Source organism: Aotus nancymaae, unplaced genomic scaffold, assembly GCF_030222135.1.
Source record: "Aotus nancymaae isolate 86718 unplaced genomic scaffold, 86718_ANA_hifiasm-v0.15.2.pri h1tg000003l, whole genome shotgun sequence".
Classification (NCBI taxonomy): domain Eukaryota; kingdom Metazoa; phylum Chordata; class Mammalia; order Primates; family Aotidae; genus Aotus; species Aotus nancymaae.
This window is the reverse complement of record NW_026988414.1, coordinates 26,097,696-26,117,496: the sequence shown is the minus strand read 5'-3', so window position 1 is coordinate 26,117,496 and position 19,801 is coordinate 26,097,696. Positions and strand designations below refer to the sequence as shown.

The 19,801-nt window shown below is 37.7% G+C and overlaps 1 protein-coding gene across 9 annotated transcripts in view; it reads left to right on the top strand.

Annotated features, from left to right (window-relative positions):
* The window catches only part of FKTN (fukutin), a 204,427-nt gene that overhangs the window by 132,615 nt on the left and 52,011 nt on the right, over positions 1 to 19,801 (top strand). For 8 of the 9 annotated variants that reach the window (XM_012439089.2, XM_012439090.2, XM_012439088.2 and 5 more), the window contains one exon: positions 7,206 to 7,362. In XM_012439089.2, coding sequence (XP_012294512.2) covers positions 7,206 to 7,362 — 157 coding nt within the window. Of the gene's footprint in view, positions 1 to 35; positions 263 to 7,205; positions 7,363 to 19,801 lie in introns of those variants that run through there. The other variant, XM_012439099.3, reaches the window with a different exon arrangement.

Here is a 19,801-nt window from a genome sequence, read left to right as displayed (position 1 = left end):
GGTCCCGCCCCTCGGCGCCAGGGCGCACGCGCAGGGCTGGAGTCGGCGCGGCGGAGAGCGCGGCTGCGGCCGTCCCATCTCCTATCCCTCACCGCACGCGCAGGGAACCCGTATCCGCGGCTGGTTAGGCTGCTGCGGTCGGTCGTCGTTATGGACTCTCCGTGGGACGACTTGGCTCTGGCCTTCTCCCACACGTCCATGTTTCCCTTTTTTGACTTCGCGCACTATCTAGTGTCCGTGATGGCGGTGAAAAGTCAGCCGGGTGAGTGCGGGGCGCCGCAGGCCGGACCCCTCAGAGTGCCCCTGACGGCGAGAACCGTCTAAGTCGGGTGGGCGGCCGAGCGGCCGCTTGCCCAGAAAGTTCTATGGTAGAGTTGGAGGGGCGCCAAGGGCCGGCTGGTCCGACTTACTGAGTGCAGATGGGGAAACTGAGACCGGGAAGGGAGGCCCTAGTAGTCGTCAAAGGAGGCGTGACCTGGGGTCCGCGACGCCGCAGCCGGGGCGAGCGGGGCCGACCTTGCCCACCGCCGGCCGAAGTCCCGGGACTGACAAGCCGCCGCCGCGTTTCAGAGCCACGGGACGGTCGCCAGCCCAGGGTTTGCACGGCCTCCTGGCGGTACCGCCACTCGCTCGCACAGTGTTTAAAAGTCACATGAGAAGGCAGAGGGTTTCTGACTTAGTCTCTTGGAGTTTCAGATGGTTGCGGACTACTCTGCAATTAGGAAAGTTGTGCAAGCACTGAAACTTAAAAAGCCTCCTGTAGCCAGACCAGACTTCCCCTTCACGCAGTGTCCTGACACCCTGCCAACATGTGAGAAGCGAGTGCATTTTCCCGTTTTCACAGTCACGACGGACACTGTACAAGTAGGATAAACTGACATTCACTATCTGCAGAATGGGGATATAGTCTTGAAATTTTGAGTTCTTTTAACAATGCGATCAAGGGACAGTAGTTATATTTTCTTGGATTTTACATCAGGTGTGTTTGCTCAAATCCTGCTTTACTTTTGTAGTTTTTCTACCGTTCTTTTAGTTGTATGGATCTCTTCTTTCTTTGAGGTCAGGCATTTCTTTGCCTACTTTCTTTGTACTTTTAATGTCTTTCATCTGCTTTGCCCTACAGATAGTTGATAAGTGCTGGAGGATGATGCTGTACCTTCCTTATGGACTACTTACTGGTTTTTAAAAATTCTTGGACTCAGAAATATTTTTCATTTATGTTGAAGTTTGTAGCTCAGTTTAAATCATTGGTACAAAATTTGACCTGGAATAAGGATGTATTAAAGTAGAACACATTATCTGCCTAAGATATTATTTCTTTGATTTGAAAAAAGTAAGTTTTGTTGCTACTACATGTTCAGAATTTGATTTTTTTTTTTTTTTTTTTTTGTATAGGCTGAATCAGATTCAAATTGTGGTCCAGGGACCCATGGGATTCTCTGACACTGCTAGGTTAAAATTTCTTTAATAATGATATAGAGATATTATCTTTTTCATTCTCATTTTCTCAAAATGTACAGTGGAGTTTTCCAGCGGCTGAGTTGTGATACCTTAACAGAAGGAAGCAGATTTGAGAATCTAACAGTTTTCTATTTAAAGCCAGACATTTGTTAAAATGTACAACAGTGTCTCTCTTGTCACTAAATGTTTTTTTTTGTTTTGGAAAAGTTATTTTTCATAAATAATACATTATTATTATTGAGACGGAGTCTCTGCTGCCCACGCTGGAGTGCAGTGGCGCGATCTCGGCTCACTGCTGCAACCTCCACTTCCCAGCTTCAAGTAATTTTCCCTGCTTCAGCCTCCCGAGTAGCTAGGATTACAGGCACCTGCCACCACAATCGGCTAATTTTTGTATTTTTATAGAGATGGGGTTTGGCCACGTTGGCCAGGCTGGAAGAATACATTATTTATGTTACACATTTAATGCATTTTTTTTTTAAATAATGAAAACATGAAAAACAATTGTTGCATAGTGGACAAGTTTATGCAGTTCTACCCTCAAAGGGTGAGGAAGCTGAGAGTCTGAGGAATCCAGTTTTTCAGAAAGAAACCTTTAAAAGGAACTTAAGAACAGAAGCCATGTCTTGAGTGGCCCCGAGGAGACAGTGGATCACGCCCATTACCCCAGCCCCCAACCCCCAACCCGGGATGTGTAGGACAGTTGCTTAAGGGCAGGATTTATAAGTGAAATAGTGTCCAAGTTGTTTGACCTAAGAGCAGGATTTACGATAAGTATATACTTTTACACAAGGAACAGTAGATAAAATATAAATCTTAGCGGTAATCCCAGAACTGGGGTTAATCATAATTCAACATGGCAGATGTTGGAGTTGCTTTAGCCTCCACAACTATTTTTTTTCAGTTATAATTTCTAAGATGCTAAGTATTGATATGTGTAACCCACATATACAAAACCCCTTGGGATTCTCAAGAAATTTTAAGTCAGGTTTTTTTAAAAGATGTAATTTACATACAGTATATTAATCATTTTTAATACAAACTTCTGTGTTTTGGGACAGACACATACAGTCATTTAACCACCATCACTATCAAGATATAGAATAGTTTCCTCACCCACCCCAAATTCCTTCCTGCACTTTTGTAGTAAGCTAGCCCCCATCCCCCCATCCTTGGCAACCATTAATCTGTTTACTTAAATTTTTAGGAATGTAGAGGGCTCTTGAGATTCCAGACTTTGAGAACCACATGATTATTGAATACGAATACAGTATCATACAGTACCAGTACTTGTAAAGAGGTAAAAACGATAGAATTCACACACATGAGTGTTGAGTGTACCTGTTTAACCTTTTACTTGAAGTGTGTTAGACTGCCCATTTCCTTTGACAGTTCTATTATCGGTCTTCAATACCATGCCATTCTGATGATCAGAACACAGTATTTCATTTGCATTTGTCATGGTACCGATGAGTTTGTGACTGTTATTGGTCATTTATATTTCCTGTAAATCGCTTAATTTTTTTTGGGCTGTAGGTTGTTGTCTTCTATTGTGAATCATGGATATTAATTCTATTTATGTATGTAGTCCTTTTTTTCCATAACTCTTGCTATATTTTAACTTTGTTTATATAGTCTTATTGCAGAAGTTTAAACAATTTCATAATATTTTACTCTTTCATAAAAAATATGTTAATTTTTTTCTCCTATATCAGTATTGCAATTTATGTATTTTAAGAAAGTCTTTCTCAGGCCTAAGATTATAAAAATACTCATCCTTGATCTTTTTTAAAACAATTCTATAGTTCTAAAAAAGTATAGGTTCTTAATCTATCTGCAGTATTTTTGTGTGATACAGATATTCCTTTGCAAGTCTGATCATGGCTGGATAGAACAGTTGGAACTCAATGATCTCAACAGAGTATGCTCTGTACTTACTGAACTGGTTCTGATCTAAGACTTTTAGTAAGATCATCCCTCCTGCATAGACCTCTGGAGTGCCTTTAGTTCTTGTTTGTTTTCTTTAGCCTGTGAATTTTTTTTTTCCTGTGAGCTACTGAAATCCTTTTAATGAATTCTTTATGGCTTAAGTTTGTTGGTTTTTGTTGCTTGTAGCCAAGAACCTCCATTTCTTTTTCTAGTTTCTTTATATTAAAGAATGTTTTGTTGAATACTAATGACAGTGACTTTGTCTTACTCCTGATATTCCTGATTTTAATGAGAATGCTTTTAAAGTTTTATCAAGTGTGATGTTTGCTATAGGATTTTTATGAGGGACACTTTAAGGAAGTTTTATTTTATTCCCAGCATTCTAGGATATTCTTGTATCTTTTTTTTTTTTTTTTCTGAGACCGAGTTGCTCTGTCACCCAGGCTGGAGTGCAGTGGCACAATCCTGGCTTATTGCAACCTCTGCCTCCCGGATTCCAGCAATTCTCCTGCCTCAGCCTCCCGAGTAGCTGGGATTACAGGCACCTACCACCACTCACGGCTAATTTTTTGTATTTTTAGTAGAGATAGGGTTTTACCATGTTGGCCAGGCTGGTCTTGAACTCCTGACCTCATGATTCACCTACCTCGGCCTCCCAATGTGCTGGGATTACAGGCGTGAGCCACCGTGCCTGGCTGGATATTCTTGTATCTTTATACTGTCCTGGTGGAGAAGGTGACATATTTTATCAAGTGCTATTTTTTTTCAAAATCTATTGAGATCATATTTTGTTTCCCATTTAAAAATGTAACGTAGTGAATTACATTAATACATTTTTAAAAAATGATGAATCATCCTTATATTTTTGGACTAAACTACTTGATACATTATTTTAATTCATTAGGGATTTTGATTTGGTAATATTTCATGTAAAATTTTTGCATTTATGTTTATAATGCAAATGAGCTTATTAGGTTATTTTGTTGTGTTATCCTTTTCCAGTTTGGGCCCAAGGTTATGCTGTTACTGTAAAATAGATTGGGAAGCTTTCTGTTTTTTAAGCTTGGGATGGTTTGTATAATAGGTATTGCTGTTCTTTGATATTTGTAGACTTTAACTATGTAGTTTTATGTTTCTTGGTGTATTTTAATGGGTAAATCTTACTTTTTTTCCAATCCAGATGTAAGTCATTTTGGCAATTTATATTTCTTTCAGGAATCATCTATTTCTTTTAGATTTCCAAGTCTATTGGAGTAAATGTTTACATTATACTGTAGAAAATTGCTCTGTATTCTTCAGTAGTTAATTCTTAAATGCTGTCTATTTCACTGAATCTTCTGGATCTTAATCACTTTATTTTCTGTGGTAATTTTTTTTTACAGCCCATATATGTCTTTTTTTCTTCTAACTCATTTTGATTAAGATACATTTGTTCAGGTTCTATCAGTAGATGCAGTGAGTAGCTTGTATTACTCTCTATTTATGTGGTCAGCATTCCTTTTTCATCTTCGGAACTGAAGAGCTAATATGTGGGTACTTGTTCTATTGCAACACTATTTTAGATTTTTACTTAGTATATGTATGCTTTACTTAATTGGCAACTTTTTCCTATCCTCCAGTGATTGATTCTCTAGAACTCACACCTACAGTAAACTATAATTCATATATATACTACTACCAGAGTTCTTCACATCTTTACCCTCTCAGACATGTTACTCCTTGAGACTTTGTTTTGGTATGTACTCTACCACTTCTAATATCTTACTGTCTACTTTCCTACCCCATTTATATCTGATCATTTGTACTGTCTGCCTAGATCATAAAAAATGCCACTGGAGGCTCACACCTGTAATCCCAGAACTTTGGGAGGCTGAGGCTGGTGGATCACTAGATCAGGAGTTTGAGACCAGCCTGGCCAACATGGTGAAACCCTGTCTCTACTAAAAATACAAAAATTAGCTGGGCATGGAGGCAGGTGCCTGTAATCCCAGCTGCTTGGGAGGCTGAGGCAGGAGAATCATTTGAGCATGGGAGGTGGAGGTTGCAGTGAGCCGAGATCACATCATTGCACTTCCGCCTGGGCGACAGGGAGAGACTACCCCCACCCCCTGGAAAAAAAAGCCACTGGAGGCAAAAGGATAAAGGGGATTAACTCTTTTTCTACCTAAGGTGTGAAGGACTGTATCCCATTTTTGTTTGGTTCAGGTTTTAGGCTTTAAATCTCAGGAAAGATAATACTCTACCCTTCTATGTAACTTGTGCTTTGTAAGCAAAGACATGAAAGTCATCAGGTAATATAACAAGTGGGATTAATTTTTTTTGTTTGTTTACCTCCATGTATCTCATGTGAACAAACATGTGATTCCTTCTGAACCCTGGTATGTGATGGGCTATAGTTTTCAGTTTGGGCTAATAGTGTAAGTTGTTTTTTTTTTCTTTTCTCTGTCTCCTGGGCCTGGCTAACATGGTGGAACCCTGTCTCTACTAAAAACATAAAAATTAGCCTGGCGTGGTGGCACATGCCTGTAATCCCAGCTACTTGGGAGGCTGAGGCATAAGACTCGCTTGAACCCAGATGCTGAGGTTACAGTGAGCTGAGAACACGCCACTGCACTCCAGCCTGGGAGACAGAGCGAGACCCAGTCTCAAAAATAAATAAATAATTAAGTAAATAAATAAATATAATTTGAGTTAGAGAAAATTTTCATATAATCTAGAATGTTTTATTGGTCTTTTTTGGTGTGTTTTTTGACTTCAGCATTTAAAAAATGTAGGCCAGTTGTTGATGTTTGTTTTCTCAGAGTAGCCCTCAGTTTGGGCTTGTCTGATTTGATTAGTTCAGGTTGTATATTTTTGTTAGAAATACCAGAGAAGTGGCTGGGTGTGGTGGCTCATGCCTGTAATCCCAGCACTTTGGGATGCCGAGGCAGGCAGATCATAAGGTCAGGAGTTCGAGACCAGCCTAGCCAACATAGTGAAACCCCATTTCTACCAAAAATACAAAAATTAATGGGGTGTGGTGGCATGCGCCTGTAGTCCTAGCTACTCAGGAGGCTGAGGCAGGAGAATCGCCTGAACCCAGGAGGCAGAGGTTGTGGTGAGCGGAGATTGCACCACTGCACTCCAGCCTGGACAACAGAGCGAAAGTCTGTCTCAAAAAAAAAAAGAAAAGAAAACCATAGATGTGGTGATGTGTTCTCAGTGCATTATATCAGGAGTCATTTGATGTTATTTACACTGATGTCTGCAAGGTTTCCTGGCTTTGAAGTTATTATTTCCCTCTACAATTAGTAAGTAATTAGTTAGGTCTCATGTTGAGAAAGTATAAATATCTATTCCTAAGAAACCTTTCACCTTTGGGTTTATTTTGTTACTCTGTTTCTGACCTGTCTTGTTGAAAGCTTAGTTTATTTATTTCAACTTCTTTATAATATACTTAAGATTATAAATTTTTCTTAACAAATCACTTTGGCATATTGTCTGGGAGTACTTACTGTAGGGTTTGGGATGAAAGGAGACAGTAAGTGAGAATATTATTTATAATAATCTATTATTAGGAAACTGGCAATGACAGCCTGAACAGAAGAGTATTTTAAAGGTGGCAAAGTGCCAAAAATCACCCAGTAACAAAATGTTTCCAGTCTTGCTTTAAAGAATAAAATATAAGGTTTTTAATGATTTGATTGGCACATCTATGAGTAATAGTTATTGAAAATTATAAATTAAGAAGTTTATTTCTTTGGTGTAACTTGTACTTTAGGGCTTGTTAATAAATATATAATGATCTCAGACTGTATTTTACTTTACCATTTCAGGAGCAGTTGCATTGGCATGGAAGAATCCTATTTCAAGCTGGTTTACTGCTATGCTCCACTGCTTTGGTGGAGGAATTTTATCCTGTCTACTGCTTGCAGAGTCTCCGTTGAAGTTCCTTGCAAATAGCACTAACGTATTACTGGCATCTTCAATCTGGTAAGCTGCGGTTATGGTGACCTATGGGACATTTAAACAATTGAGTTATAATTGTTAGTAAAATAAATTTTTTTCTTTGTTTTATGTTCTTGAAAAGTTAATGCCAAAGGTTTTTTTTTTTGTTGTTGTTGTTATTGTTGTTGTTTTTTGAGACACAGTCTTACTCTGTCTCCCAGATTGAAGTGCAGTGGCATGATCTTGGCTCACTTCAACCTTTGCCTCCTGGCTTCAAACAATTCCCTGCCTCAGCCTCCTGAATAGCTGGGATTACAGGCACCTGCCATCATGCCTGGGTAATCTTTGTATTTTTTGTAGAGACGGGGTTTCACCATGTTGGCCAGGCTGGTCTTGAACTCCTGACCTCAGGTGATCCACTCGCCTTGGTCTCTCAGAGTGCTGGGATTACAGGCGTGAGCCACTGCGCCTGGCCATGCCAGAGGTTTTAAGTGCAAAGTATGTCTCTTCTTTTCTTTTTTGTCTCCCCTTACCTTCTCCTAGAAGCAATTATTGCCTACCATTGTCTTATGTATCTTTTTTTTTTTTTTGGAAACATAATCTTGTTCTGTCACCCAGACTGGAATACAGTGGCATGATCTTGGCTCACTGTAACCTCCGCTTCCTGGGTTCAAGCGATTCTCCTGCCTCAGCCTCCCGGGTAGCTGAAATTACAGGCACACGCTACCACGTCTGGCCAATTTTTGTGTTTTTAGTGGAGATGGAATTTCACCAAGTTGGCCAGGCTAGTCTCGAACTCTTGACCTCAAGTGATCTGCCCACCTCAGCCTCCCAATGTGCTGAAATTACAGGCGTGAGCCACCAAGCACGGCCTGTCTTATATATCTTTAATATTAACATTGCTAATATGAAAGGGCATTAAATATTTGGCCCTGAAGAGTTTATCTTGTGAACCTAACTGGTATACACAGATATACAACATGGTAAAATCATGAATGTAACCAAATAAAACTAAACAAAAAGTCCAAATAATTATGGCTTATATTTAATTATTCTTCTCATACTCTTTGTTGGTTTTATGAGATCTTTAAATTTTATAATTTTGAAGTGAAGAAAAAATGTTACTAGGAATTGCTTTGAATTCTTGCAAATCCAAATTCATTATCTTTAAGAGGACTGATCCATCAAATTAAAAAAATCTATAATACAAATTATAGTGCTTTTTTATATCTAAAGCAGAAACTGTTTTCTATTAAAAACCATGTCATCAAATATATAACACGTTAGGAACACTTACAGTTTATTTTTATTGTGATAATTTTAAAATGAATATGTAACCAGTTCTAAAAGGGATATTACAAATAATAGTAGTAATGAGAAAAAGTAATCCTGGGAACCTATGGCAGTATTGAGTTGTTACCATATGTCAGTTAATTTCTTTATATTCATTTTCATATAATCACAGGAGTACCGTAAGGTAGCTATCATTATTCCCATTTGAGAAATGGGAAAATTGAGGCATAGAAAAATGCTGCTTAATTTTCATGTCTAGTAAGTGGTTGAGCTAGAATTGAAACAAGTTTTTAACTGTCTAGGCTCAGTGGCTCACACCTGTAATTCCAGCACTTTGGGAGGCTGAGGTGGGCAGATCACAAGGTCAGGAGTTCGAGACCAGCCTGGCCAACGTGTTGAAACCCTGTCTCTACTAAAGGTATAAAAAAAATTAGCCAGGCGTAGTGGCATGTGCCTGTAATCCCAGCTACTCGGGAGGCTGAGGATAAATTGTTTGAACCCGGTAGGTGGAAGTTGCAGTGAGTCGAGATCACACCATTGCACTCTAACCTGGGCACCAGAGCAAGACTCCATCTAAAAAAAAAAAAGAGAAGTAAAAACTTTAGCGTCTTCCCACTTAATAGCCACTATCTCTCACAGATTTGTTTAACGATCTCTTAAAGTGTAGTCTTCCAGTTGCTATGTGTTTTTAAAAACTTTCCCAAAGACTTATTTCTATAACAATATTTTTAAAAGTTATTAGTATTTTGGAAGAATTTTTTTGCTAGATGCTGAAACGATATGAAAAGGAAGATACCCAGAATTTGATACTTTTCATTATTTCTACTTCTATTCCTATAGTACTGACCTCCTGGATGATTGCAGGAGCTTCCTAAGGGGTCTTGCTGCTCCTTTGATTATCCCTTTGAATCTATTCTTTATTCTTCACAGAGCAGACAAAATTATTACAGTTGGCCTTCTATACCCATGGGTTTTGCATCCTTGAATTCAACCAACTGCAAATCAAAAATATTTGGGAAAAAATCCAATAAAAAATAACAATGCAACAATAAAAATAATGCAAATAAAAAATACAGTGTAGCAACTCTTTATGTATAGTATTTACAGTGTATTAGGTATTGTTAACAATCTAGAGATGATTTAAAGTATAAGGAGGATGTGTGTAGATTCGTGTAAATACTCTGCTATTTAAATAGGGACTCTCACATCCACAGGTTTTGAGAGAGAGTCCTGAAACCAGTCACCCACAGATACCGAGAGACAACTTGAGTAAATTAGAACATGTCACTCATGTGCTTAGTAATTTCTTATCTTATTAAGAACAATACCCCAAAGCTTTACCATGGTCTGTAAAACCCTGCAAAATCTTTGCTTTCACTTTCTTTTGTGTAATGTCTTACCACTCCTGCTCACTTTTCTCTAGGTCACATGAGCTTCGCTATTTCTTTAACACGTAAGGTATCTTCTACCTCAGTGCCTTGGTACTTGCTTTCTTCTCTTTGTAATCATTTTTTCCTCAGAAGTCTCATATTTTGTTTTATCAGAGAGACCTTCCCTGACTAAAGTAGTGCCTCCTCTTCCATGACTATCACATCATCCTTATTTTCTTCTTAGAATTACTGCTATCCAACATGTTGTCTGTTTATTTTTTTTATGTTGCTCTAACTGTACTAGAATAACAGCCCATCAGAGAGTGAGCCACTGTCCCTGGCTCCTGGCTAATTAAAAAAATTTTTATATTTGTTGACATGAGGTCTCACTATGTTTCCCACGTTGACTTTTTTTTAAAAACTATAAAAGTTATTTATTCACTATATACAGAACTTGTCCCCTATAAAATGTACATGTAAATCACTAAAAAGTAAAATTTGGTGAACATTTTTTCAGTTACAGAACATACTAAATCAGCTGGGATAACAGCTGTCAGCCTCAAAATAATCTAATTATAGCACCCAGTCTCCTTTATATCTAATGCAAAGTTAAATACTTATTTTGGGGATTACTTCCTAGTATGTGTTTGGTGAGGCAGAGTAAACATTTTAATATAACTCTAGTATATGACAGTCATGGCACAATAAACCGCTTATTACAGATTAAAACAGCATTTTTTCCATTATTTGTAATAATGGGATCAAACAAATACTGGATACTTTTAAATGGCAGATAACCACACAATTACTATCTTTGGTGGTGTATTGGATTCTGTAATTACATTAAGATATGAATGGTATAAAATATTGTTATGAATAATACACCTCAAACAGAACAACGAGGTCACACTATAATGATTTACTAGATTTTGCTCAGTAGACATTTACTGAATGAGGGATTTAATCTGTTTTTCTTCTCAATTATCCAGTATAATGTTTTGCCCACAGTAAGGGCTCAGTAAATATTTGCTGAACATACTGACTAGGATAGAGGTGAGAAGAGATGGGCCCTCTTAGCTGCATGTCAAATATAATTGGAATTTACTTGGGAAGGAATGTAGTTAAGGAAAATGTAAACTGCATGTGTTGTACAAGTAAATAAACACAGTTACCAACAAAGCAAATGATAAAGCAGAATATGCCGGAACCAAAATAAAGAAAGGCAAAATTTGCTAGTGATGGCGAAATGGAACTTTTATATTGGACCATATCTTTTCCCACCCAACTGAGTTTGAGACAGACTAACAGAGGCACTGTAAGAGACTATGGCTGTGTTCCTTGGTATTCAGACATCCTTGTTTCCAATAATTTATTATGGACCTGTTATCCATGAATCAGTATAAACCTATTCATAGAGATGAGTTTCTACAAGTACAAAGTTGAATTTCCTTTCATTTGTCCTAAAATGTTTACTTTCCAGCTTAAAGGGACTTCAATTATTCCATGTAGTTTTCCATAACATTCTTTTATCTTTTCAGACCAGAGTCAAAATATTTGTACAGTATTCATGCTACAGCACCTTCCACCCACCCTTTAGTCGCTTGAACTGCCCTTCTTTGGTTCTTTTTCCACTTTCAGATCTTTCTTGTAGTAAGCAGAACTGTTCTAGGTATTCCAGCTGCAGTTTGGTCTGGCGTTGTTGGAATGGCTTCTGCTATGCCGTGGTCTTCCAGCTGGTCTATTTCTAGGATTATATGATCTTCTGTAGTTGTAATCAAAAGACTGACTTATTGATCTCCTTCTTTCATAACTTAGGCTTTTAGAACTTCTGTATCTGTCATAATCATCATAGCATGAAGAACTGTACCTATTCCTCCCTTCCTCGACTTTCATCTGATTTGGTGTCTTCCTGTCCTCCTGGGCAAACTGTATTTCAGTCTGCCGCCCACAAATCTACTTTCTGTCCAAATTATGTAAAGCATCTTCACATCACAAACATTCTTAAATTGAACATAAACAAATCCTCTTGGACGGTGAGTGTAGTAATCAAGTGGAACATACACATCAACTATAGGATCATAACGATCAAATTCACACAGTAAATCTTCAGACCTGGTGTTGTTGGCTACGTTCCTGATGAACAGAGGCGTGTTGGGAGGACGCAGGTAGCAGGGCAGCGGTGTGTCTCTGCCGGGTGCACTAATGGGCTCAGCAAACTGTCCACGGCTCCGGCTGCCAAGCCTCAGACACACACAGCCGGAGGGCTGTGCTACTGCAACCACCTCTTTTCCTGAGACTTCACTCCTGCCTCCACTCCCCACTCCTGCCTCCACTCCCCACTCCTGCCTCTGCGTAGGGCCAGGACCTCAACGGTTCTTTCCCATTAAATCACCAGGCCTGCGCCTGCCAGATGTTTTTTTTTAATGTAAAATTTCAAGTAATACTGAATTAGGTAAAAAAAAAGTATTTATAAAATTATGCCAAATAGAATTGTGATACAATTAAAAGTTATATATCCATCATTTAGATTAGGAAAAAAATTGTCACTTAAACAAATCTTTATATTAAAAAAACTGAAAATAGCTGGGTGTGGTAGCTCAGGCCTGTAATTCCAGCACTTTGGGAGGCCAAGGCAGGCAGATCACCTGAGGTCTGGAGTTCGATATCAGCCTGGCCAACATGCTGAAACCCTGTCTCTACTAAAAATACAAAAATTAGCTGGGTGTGGTGGCCCATGCCTGTAGTCCCAGCTACTTGGGAGAGTGAGGGAGGAGAATCGCTTCAACTGGGGAGGTGGAGGTTGCAGTGAACCGAGATCGTGCCACTGCACTCCAACTTGGGTAACAGACCAAGACTCTGTCTCAAAAAAAAAAGAAAAGAAAAGAAAATACAGAAAACCACAAAGCCAAACATAAGACCTAATAAATTATTATAGGGTACATCCTTGTAGCCACTACCCAAATTAAGAAATACAACTTTGCTGCTGGGCTGTCACAGCCTGGCTGGGTGTGCCCACTCTTAGGGCAGTGCTAACATGCCAGCCCCCTGCCACCTTGGCCCCCTCTGAACTTTAGGTGCTGAAGAATGCGGGAGGGGAAGCTGAGGGGAGCTGAGGGTGACCAGGTGCTGGCCTGCAGATGCCTCTTGGTGCCAACAGCCTGGGTATGATGGATGGTGCCAGAGGCAGACAGGCTCCTGGGCAGAAGCTGGCAGGTCCACAATGAAGCCCAACCTTCAGGCTCTGGGAGGCCTGAAGCCTTGAGGTGGGCTGCCAGTCCTGCCATCAGAGGGGGAACTCATGGTGCCTTTTCCTGTGGCTGCCCATTGCTACCCATGGCTGCCCATGGACCAATCAGCATGCATTTTCCTCCTCTGAGGCCCTTAAGCCCTGGGCTCAGCCAGGGCAGGACAGAGGAGGAAGAATCCACGTATGGCAAGTTGCAGAGAGGACGGGCCTCCTCTGCTGAAAGCTGCAGACATGGGGAGGACCAGCTGCAGGGAGGAGCTACCCTCTCTGCTGAGAGCTGAGCATAGAGGAACTACCGTCTGCAAGGCCTCCTCTCTACCCTCAGAGAGGGTAGCTCCTCTCTGCAACTAGTCAAACTCACATCTATAGCTGCAGAGAGGAGCTACCCTCTCTGTTGGGAGCTGAGCACTTGTTGGGATGACTTGTCTGCAGAGAGGAGCCTCCTCTGCTGACAGCTGCAGAGACGATGGGAGGACCTGCTTACAGAGAGGAGCCACCCACTCCAGGGCCTCCTCTCTGCTGAGAGCTGTACACTCAATGGGATGGCCTGCCTATTGAGAGGAGCTACCCACTGTGGGTCTTCTCTGAGCTGCTCTAACACTAAACAAAGCTGCTCTTTGTCTTGCTCACCCTCCACTTGTCTGTGTACTTCATTCTACCTGGACACAAGACAAGAGGTTGGGCAAAGGTGCCACCAACCACAGAGTTTCTGGCCAGAAAAGTGACATTCCAAAGATCTCAAAATACAAATAGATACTTCCTACTTACCATCTATTTGGAAACCAGCTGTGCAATTCATACTGGAAAGGTAATGCTGGGTTCTTTTATTTACCAGTTTTCAGTACAGTGAACTGGATCTCTGTCATCCTCCAAAGATAACCAGCATAAAGGAAATAATTATGAGCTCATGGACTAACCATATTTCATTGGTTTCAATAAAATTTCAGTTATTTTCACATCGAAGCTCAAATTATCCCATCTTCAGCCAGTGGAAGCCTGTTGAGACAGACTTTGAATTAGCTTACTTTCTACCTGGTGTTGAAAGATTCATCTTGTGCTTTTCTTCTGGAATCACTTGTTTCTCTAAGAAGTTCTGGTGTCTTTTGGTGATAAATGGCATTTCAAGACCACAATTTGAGTGTTAGAGAGGCTTACTGTTAGTGGGTTGATCATTATGTCTAGGCCTTTTCAGTGAACAGAGGTAGGAAAAATGAAGATAAAATAACTCATGAGTTCATATTGAAATTTCCAATTCAAATTCAGGACCGTATAGCTTTTATTTAACTTTTCTCTATTATATATATATCTCCTTTCTTCCACCCTAAGAATTTGGGTTTTTAAGGACATAGGATGTGATTGAATTAATATATTCTAACATTGTTGATTTTTTTTTCTGTATTATGCTCACAGTAGTCTACAGCAATGTTCAAAGACTACCAAAGAAATGATTGTAGAAAATTATTATTGTGTATATTTGATTATTCTCCCATTTTAACAATAAATGTACTATTTTACACTGTCATTTAAAATATATTACTCTTATTTTCTTGTGGCTTAAAGCACTGCTGTGAAAGTCTGGTGATCTTTTAATTTTCTTTCTCTTTTAAGATCTTTATTTTCTAGATTCCTAAAGATTTATTTTTTCATTAAGGCCCAGTCATTTAAATAAAATATCTTGGTGTTGGTTGTTGTGTGACAGTATTCTCTTGTACCTGGTGTGTTATTTTTGGTACCTACAATTTTTTTTAATTGAGAAAGTAATACTAGTATTTGTATTCCTCCTTTGCATTGGTTTTCTTCAAGAACTCTTATTATTTTGGCTCTTCTTTGCCTTTCTTCAAGGAATCTTTTAAACTCTGTATTTCTAAGAAAATTAACCTATTTTTCTCTTTTCACCTGCTGTTTCTTTGAAGACACTATCTGTTATGTTTATTTCTCTTTGTGTTTTCTGGTTTGTTTTTTATTTTGGAAATTGATTTTTTTTTTTCCTTTTATCTCTCATTCTTTCCTGAGTGTTGAATCTTTGGTTGTCAATTTTGCTTATTCTGATATGTGTTCTTTTATGTTTTACATCACTTTCTTAATGTCTTTAGCTTGTTTTGAAATAGTAGTTTACAGTTTTGATCTGTTTTGTGGACACATTTTACTGAGTGCTTTCATTGTCTGTAGGGATTTATTCTGCTTATTTTTTTTTCTTGTTAAAAATTTTTTTGGGATTTGATCTTTGATACTTTTGGTCATTTTTATATGAAATTGGCTTTCATAAGCTTGCAGAATGTGGTGGAAAGATTTTTTTTGACTTCACAGAGCTCCTGCTTTTGTTTTTATGTAGTGTTCAAAAGATGAGGACCTGCTTTTTGAGATTTCTTGCGTCTCTTACCTTCTTCGGTTTGGTTTGGACCTTCTCTTTCTTCTGTTCTATGCTGCTTAGGTTTGATTCTTCTCAGTTTCTTCAAGTGTGGGCTTGTTCTAGAAGAGAACCCTGGTGGATCCATTTCAAACGCTTAAAGCTCAGAGGGACTAAACTGTTCCAAGACTTTCAGAACGTCTTATCATGGACTCTTTGTCTTATCTGTTGTTAGAAATGCCAGAACCCCTGTCAGTTGTAGCATTTGTGTATGTGTGCTTGCGTGCGCATGTGTGTTTCCAAATTAGTCTACTCTGCTTTCCATTGTATACCCATTAGCTATTTTTGTATTATTTTGGTTTTAAGTTCTTCAGTTGCTACCTTGCTTTCTTCTTTCTGCCAAGTAGTACAGTGTTGTGGGTGTCAGTGATTTTCCTCTACCCACTTGCATTTTGGGGTTTGAGGGGATATCTTGTCACATAGTTTTGTTGTAAGTATAGTTAACCCTTGAACAACGTGGATTTGAACTGTGTGGCTCCACTTATATGGAGATTTTCTTCAGCGTCTGCCACCCCTGAGGTAGCAAGACCAACGCTTCCTCCCCATAAAGCTACTCTTTGTGAAGATGAAGAGGATGGAGACTTTTATGATCCACTTCCACTTAATGAATAGTAAATACATTATCTCTTCCTTAAATTTTTCTTAGTAACATTTTCTCTGGCTTACTTAATTCTAAGAATACATCTGGGATAGATAGGTGACAGTGGAAAAATTATATAATACATATAACATAAAAAATATCTGTTAATCACCTGTTCATACTATTGGTAAGGCTTCTTTTCAACAATAAGGTATTAATAGTCAGATTTTGGAGAGTCAGAAGTTATATGTGGATTTTTGACTGCATAGGGGTTGGGACCCCTAACCCCCATGTTGTTCAAGAGTCAACTATTGTGCATGGGATTTTGGTTTTCCTATCTTGTTGCTCTGTGTGTTTTTATGGGAATTTGAAGAGCTCAAAATAAACAATTGTGTAGCCACTACCATCTTCTCAGAACCCTTACCATTAGTTTTTATGTCCCTTCTGTGGTTTCCTCCCATTCCATCTCCTTTCTTCTGCCTTCAGAGGTAACCATTATCTTTAACTTCATGATGCCCAGTGAAATAACTAGAAGCAATAAAAGTGCTCATCCACAGAAGAAAAAAGATGGGTATTAATATAATGGTATTATGTAATAGAGTTTAAGAATTACTTTCCTCAAATAAATCTCTTAAGCATATACCAAGAAAAAAATGTTGCTTATGTACAGATATGTACAAGAATGTTTTTAGAAATGCTATTTATGATAGGGAAAACTAGGAACAACTCTCTGTCAACAGATAAATTATGACACATTAATTCTGTTATGGTAAAGACTGGTGAAAATTAAAATTATAACCACACATAATAAGAATAAATCTCAGGAATAGAACTTAAACAGAAAAATACATATGATTCTATTTATAAAGCTTTCAAGAACTATATTGTTTATGGATATAAACATATGCTAAAACTACATAAAAAAGCTAAGATTTGTTTTCAGCATTATGTTACTAAGATTCATCTGTGTGTTTGTATGTAGCCATAGAACATACCTTCCTTCTGCTGTATAGTCCATTATATTTCTGTCTATATTTTGTTTGTTGATAGCATCTTTATTGGTTCTAGGTGTTCTGTTAGGCGTTGTAAAACAGCAATAATAGCAATTGCTTACATAGCATTTATTGTGTGTCCCAGACAGTGTACTTATTTCGCTTAAACCTGAGAAGAACTCTGTGAAGTAGGTATTATTTTATTCAATTACATGTTAAAGAGCATGTGATTGAGGCATAGAGGGGTTAATAACTTGCCTAAGGTGTCACAGGTACTGCGTAGTTGAAGCCGGGATTCAAACCTGGGGTATCTAGTCCTTTAATCTGTACTTACATAGTATATTATTTTGTACTTTAGAAACAGGAACGTTATTTCTGTTCTCAGAGATCCTTAAATATAAAAAATGATGCTGTCTTAAAGATTTAGTATATTTTACTATTTTCTTTTTTACAGTTTACATATTTAGAACAGTCTCTGCTTCATTTGATTTTAATTTGAGAGATAAAATGGTGTTAGAAATGTTTTTAAACAAGCAAGCAAGGTCATCTTTAGTGTAATAGCTCATAGTGTATACATCTGGAAATTAGCACCATCTACTGGCAAAGAGAAACAATAACTTGGTATGTCATAGTATTGTTTGGAAGACAACGTACACTTTCATAGGTTTTTCTTTTTTTTTTTTTAAAGCTGTTTCTGGGGAAATTAAGATTTTATAATTTTTAAATACTTTTGTGCCCTAGTATATATTTTTTAAACTTCCAAGTATCAGTTATTATATATGGCACATTTGTGTAAATGAGACTACATTTAGATGAGAAAAAATACAAGAAAAAGTATCATTTTATAGGTATCATTCTGTCTGTATTTTTAAAAGCATGTACAAAAATTGTCAGTTTGTTAGAGTGATAAGAGCAAGAACAAAGCTGTCATATTGGACTAACATGAACTGTATTTAGTTTATCATTGTGTTTTGGCTTAGTTAAGTGATACTGTCTTCGATAGAGGAGTGGAATTGATAGTAGAGTGAAAGCAGAGTTAGTACTCAGTGACTAAGCCTGGGAAGCTTCTCTCTGCGCAACTTTTTGTATTAACCTAAATTATACTCTCATTTTTCTCAAACTGGTTGAGATTTCATTTGTTAGTGGCCTAGGATCTTGTTTGTATCCCGTTTGAGACTTTTAGTCTTTTGTTATTATTTTCTCTCCATTAACTTAACCTATACAAGTTAAATATATGAGAAATCAAGTGTTTTCTCATTCTATTTCTTCTTTCTTTTTCCAATGTGTTTTCTTTAGGCAGTTTACAAGTTAAAGTTACCTTAGATATGACAATTTTAGTTAAAGGTGAAATTATGTTTACAGAAGAAGTTACAAGGTGATTACCTAATAAGTGTTGGTTGAGGGATTTATTAAAAGAATTTAAAAAAGCTAATTTGTAGTGGGAGGGAGAGTAGGGGAGGGATAACGTGGGGAGAAATGTCAGGTATAGGTGATGGGGAGATGGTGGCAACACACCACTTTGACATGAATGTACCTATGCAACGATCTTGCATGATCTACACATGTACCCCAGAATCTAAAGTACAATAAAAATAAAATAAAAAGAAAAGCAAATTTGTTATAGAGCAGGAATGATTGTTCAGAGTGCCATTGGTCTGATATGTTTACTTGTAAGTCTGCTGAGCACAATAAACAATTGTACTTTTGCCCTGTGCCTACTGAACTCTCAAATGAAAACAGTTTTTTTGTTAAAAAATGTTAGCTTATTACAGGTATGCTTTAGAAAGATCTGATTAAATAGAAGAGTTGCAATGATTGCAAATTTTATGTCTTATGCTATAATGTCACATAGTTGAATGTAAAAGTTGAAGATTGCTGTTGTAATAGTATAAGTTTTTAACTCACGTTAAAGTTAGGCTCAGTGTAAGGAATGAAAATGAGGTCAATTGTAATATTCTTTTTGTTGTTTTTTGAATATTTTACTTTTGGGCACTAAGTACTGCTAAGATGAAAGCAAATCCCCCTTAATGTAATCTATAATAGATACAAAAATACTTTTATTTTATTAAAAATACATTTAAAAATTAAATGTATATACTGTTCCCGCATTACCTAACCAACTTCTTAGAAATTAGTCTATGTTCAAAGAGAGAAGTATACAGAGGCTTTCAAATTTTCTATGAATGTATAAAAATTTTAAATCAAACTAGTTGTTTTTAAAATCTTATATAAACATGTAAAATATGAAAGCCATACAAATGGTTTTCAGAAATCTTTTTACTACTTTCAGATAGTTTATTCTTCTTTCTCAAACTCTTTCATTATCAACTAATTCTTTGATTTGATATATTTTATATTTTGTCTCCAGATTGACTGCTAATAAATGATTTAATTCAGGGCTACTTTTCATCATGCTGAGTTTTAGGTTAGAGGGTAACAAGATGAATGATTCCTGTCATCTAAGAACTATTATAATTTATAAAGGCATTACAGCCTTTATATTATAAAGAAAAATGTATAAAGAGCTATTTTTAGGCATAGGAACCAATTGGTTTTGTTATGTAGAGCCATCAGAATGTAGTCTGAACTGAGATG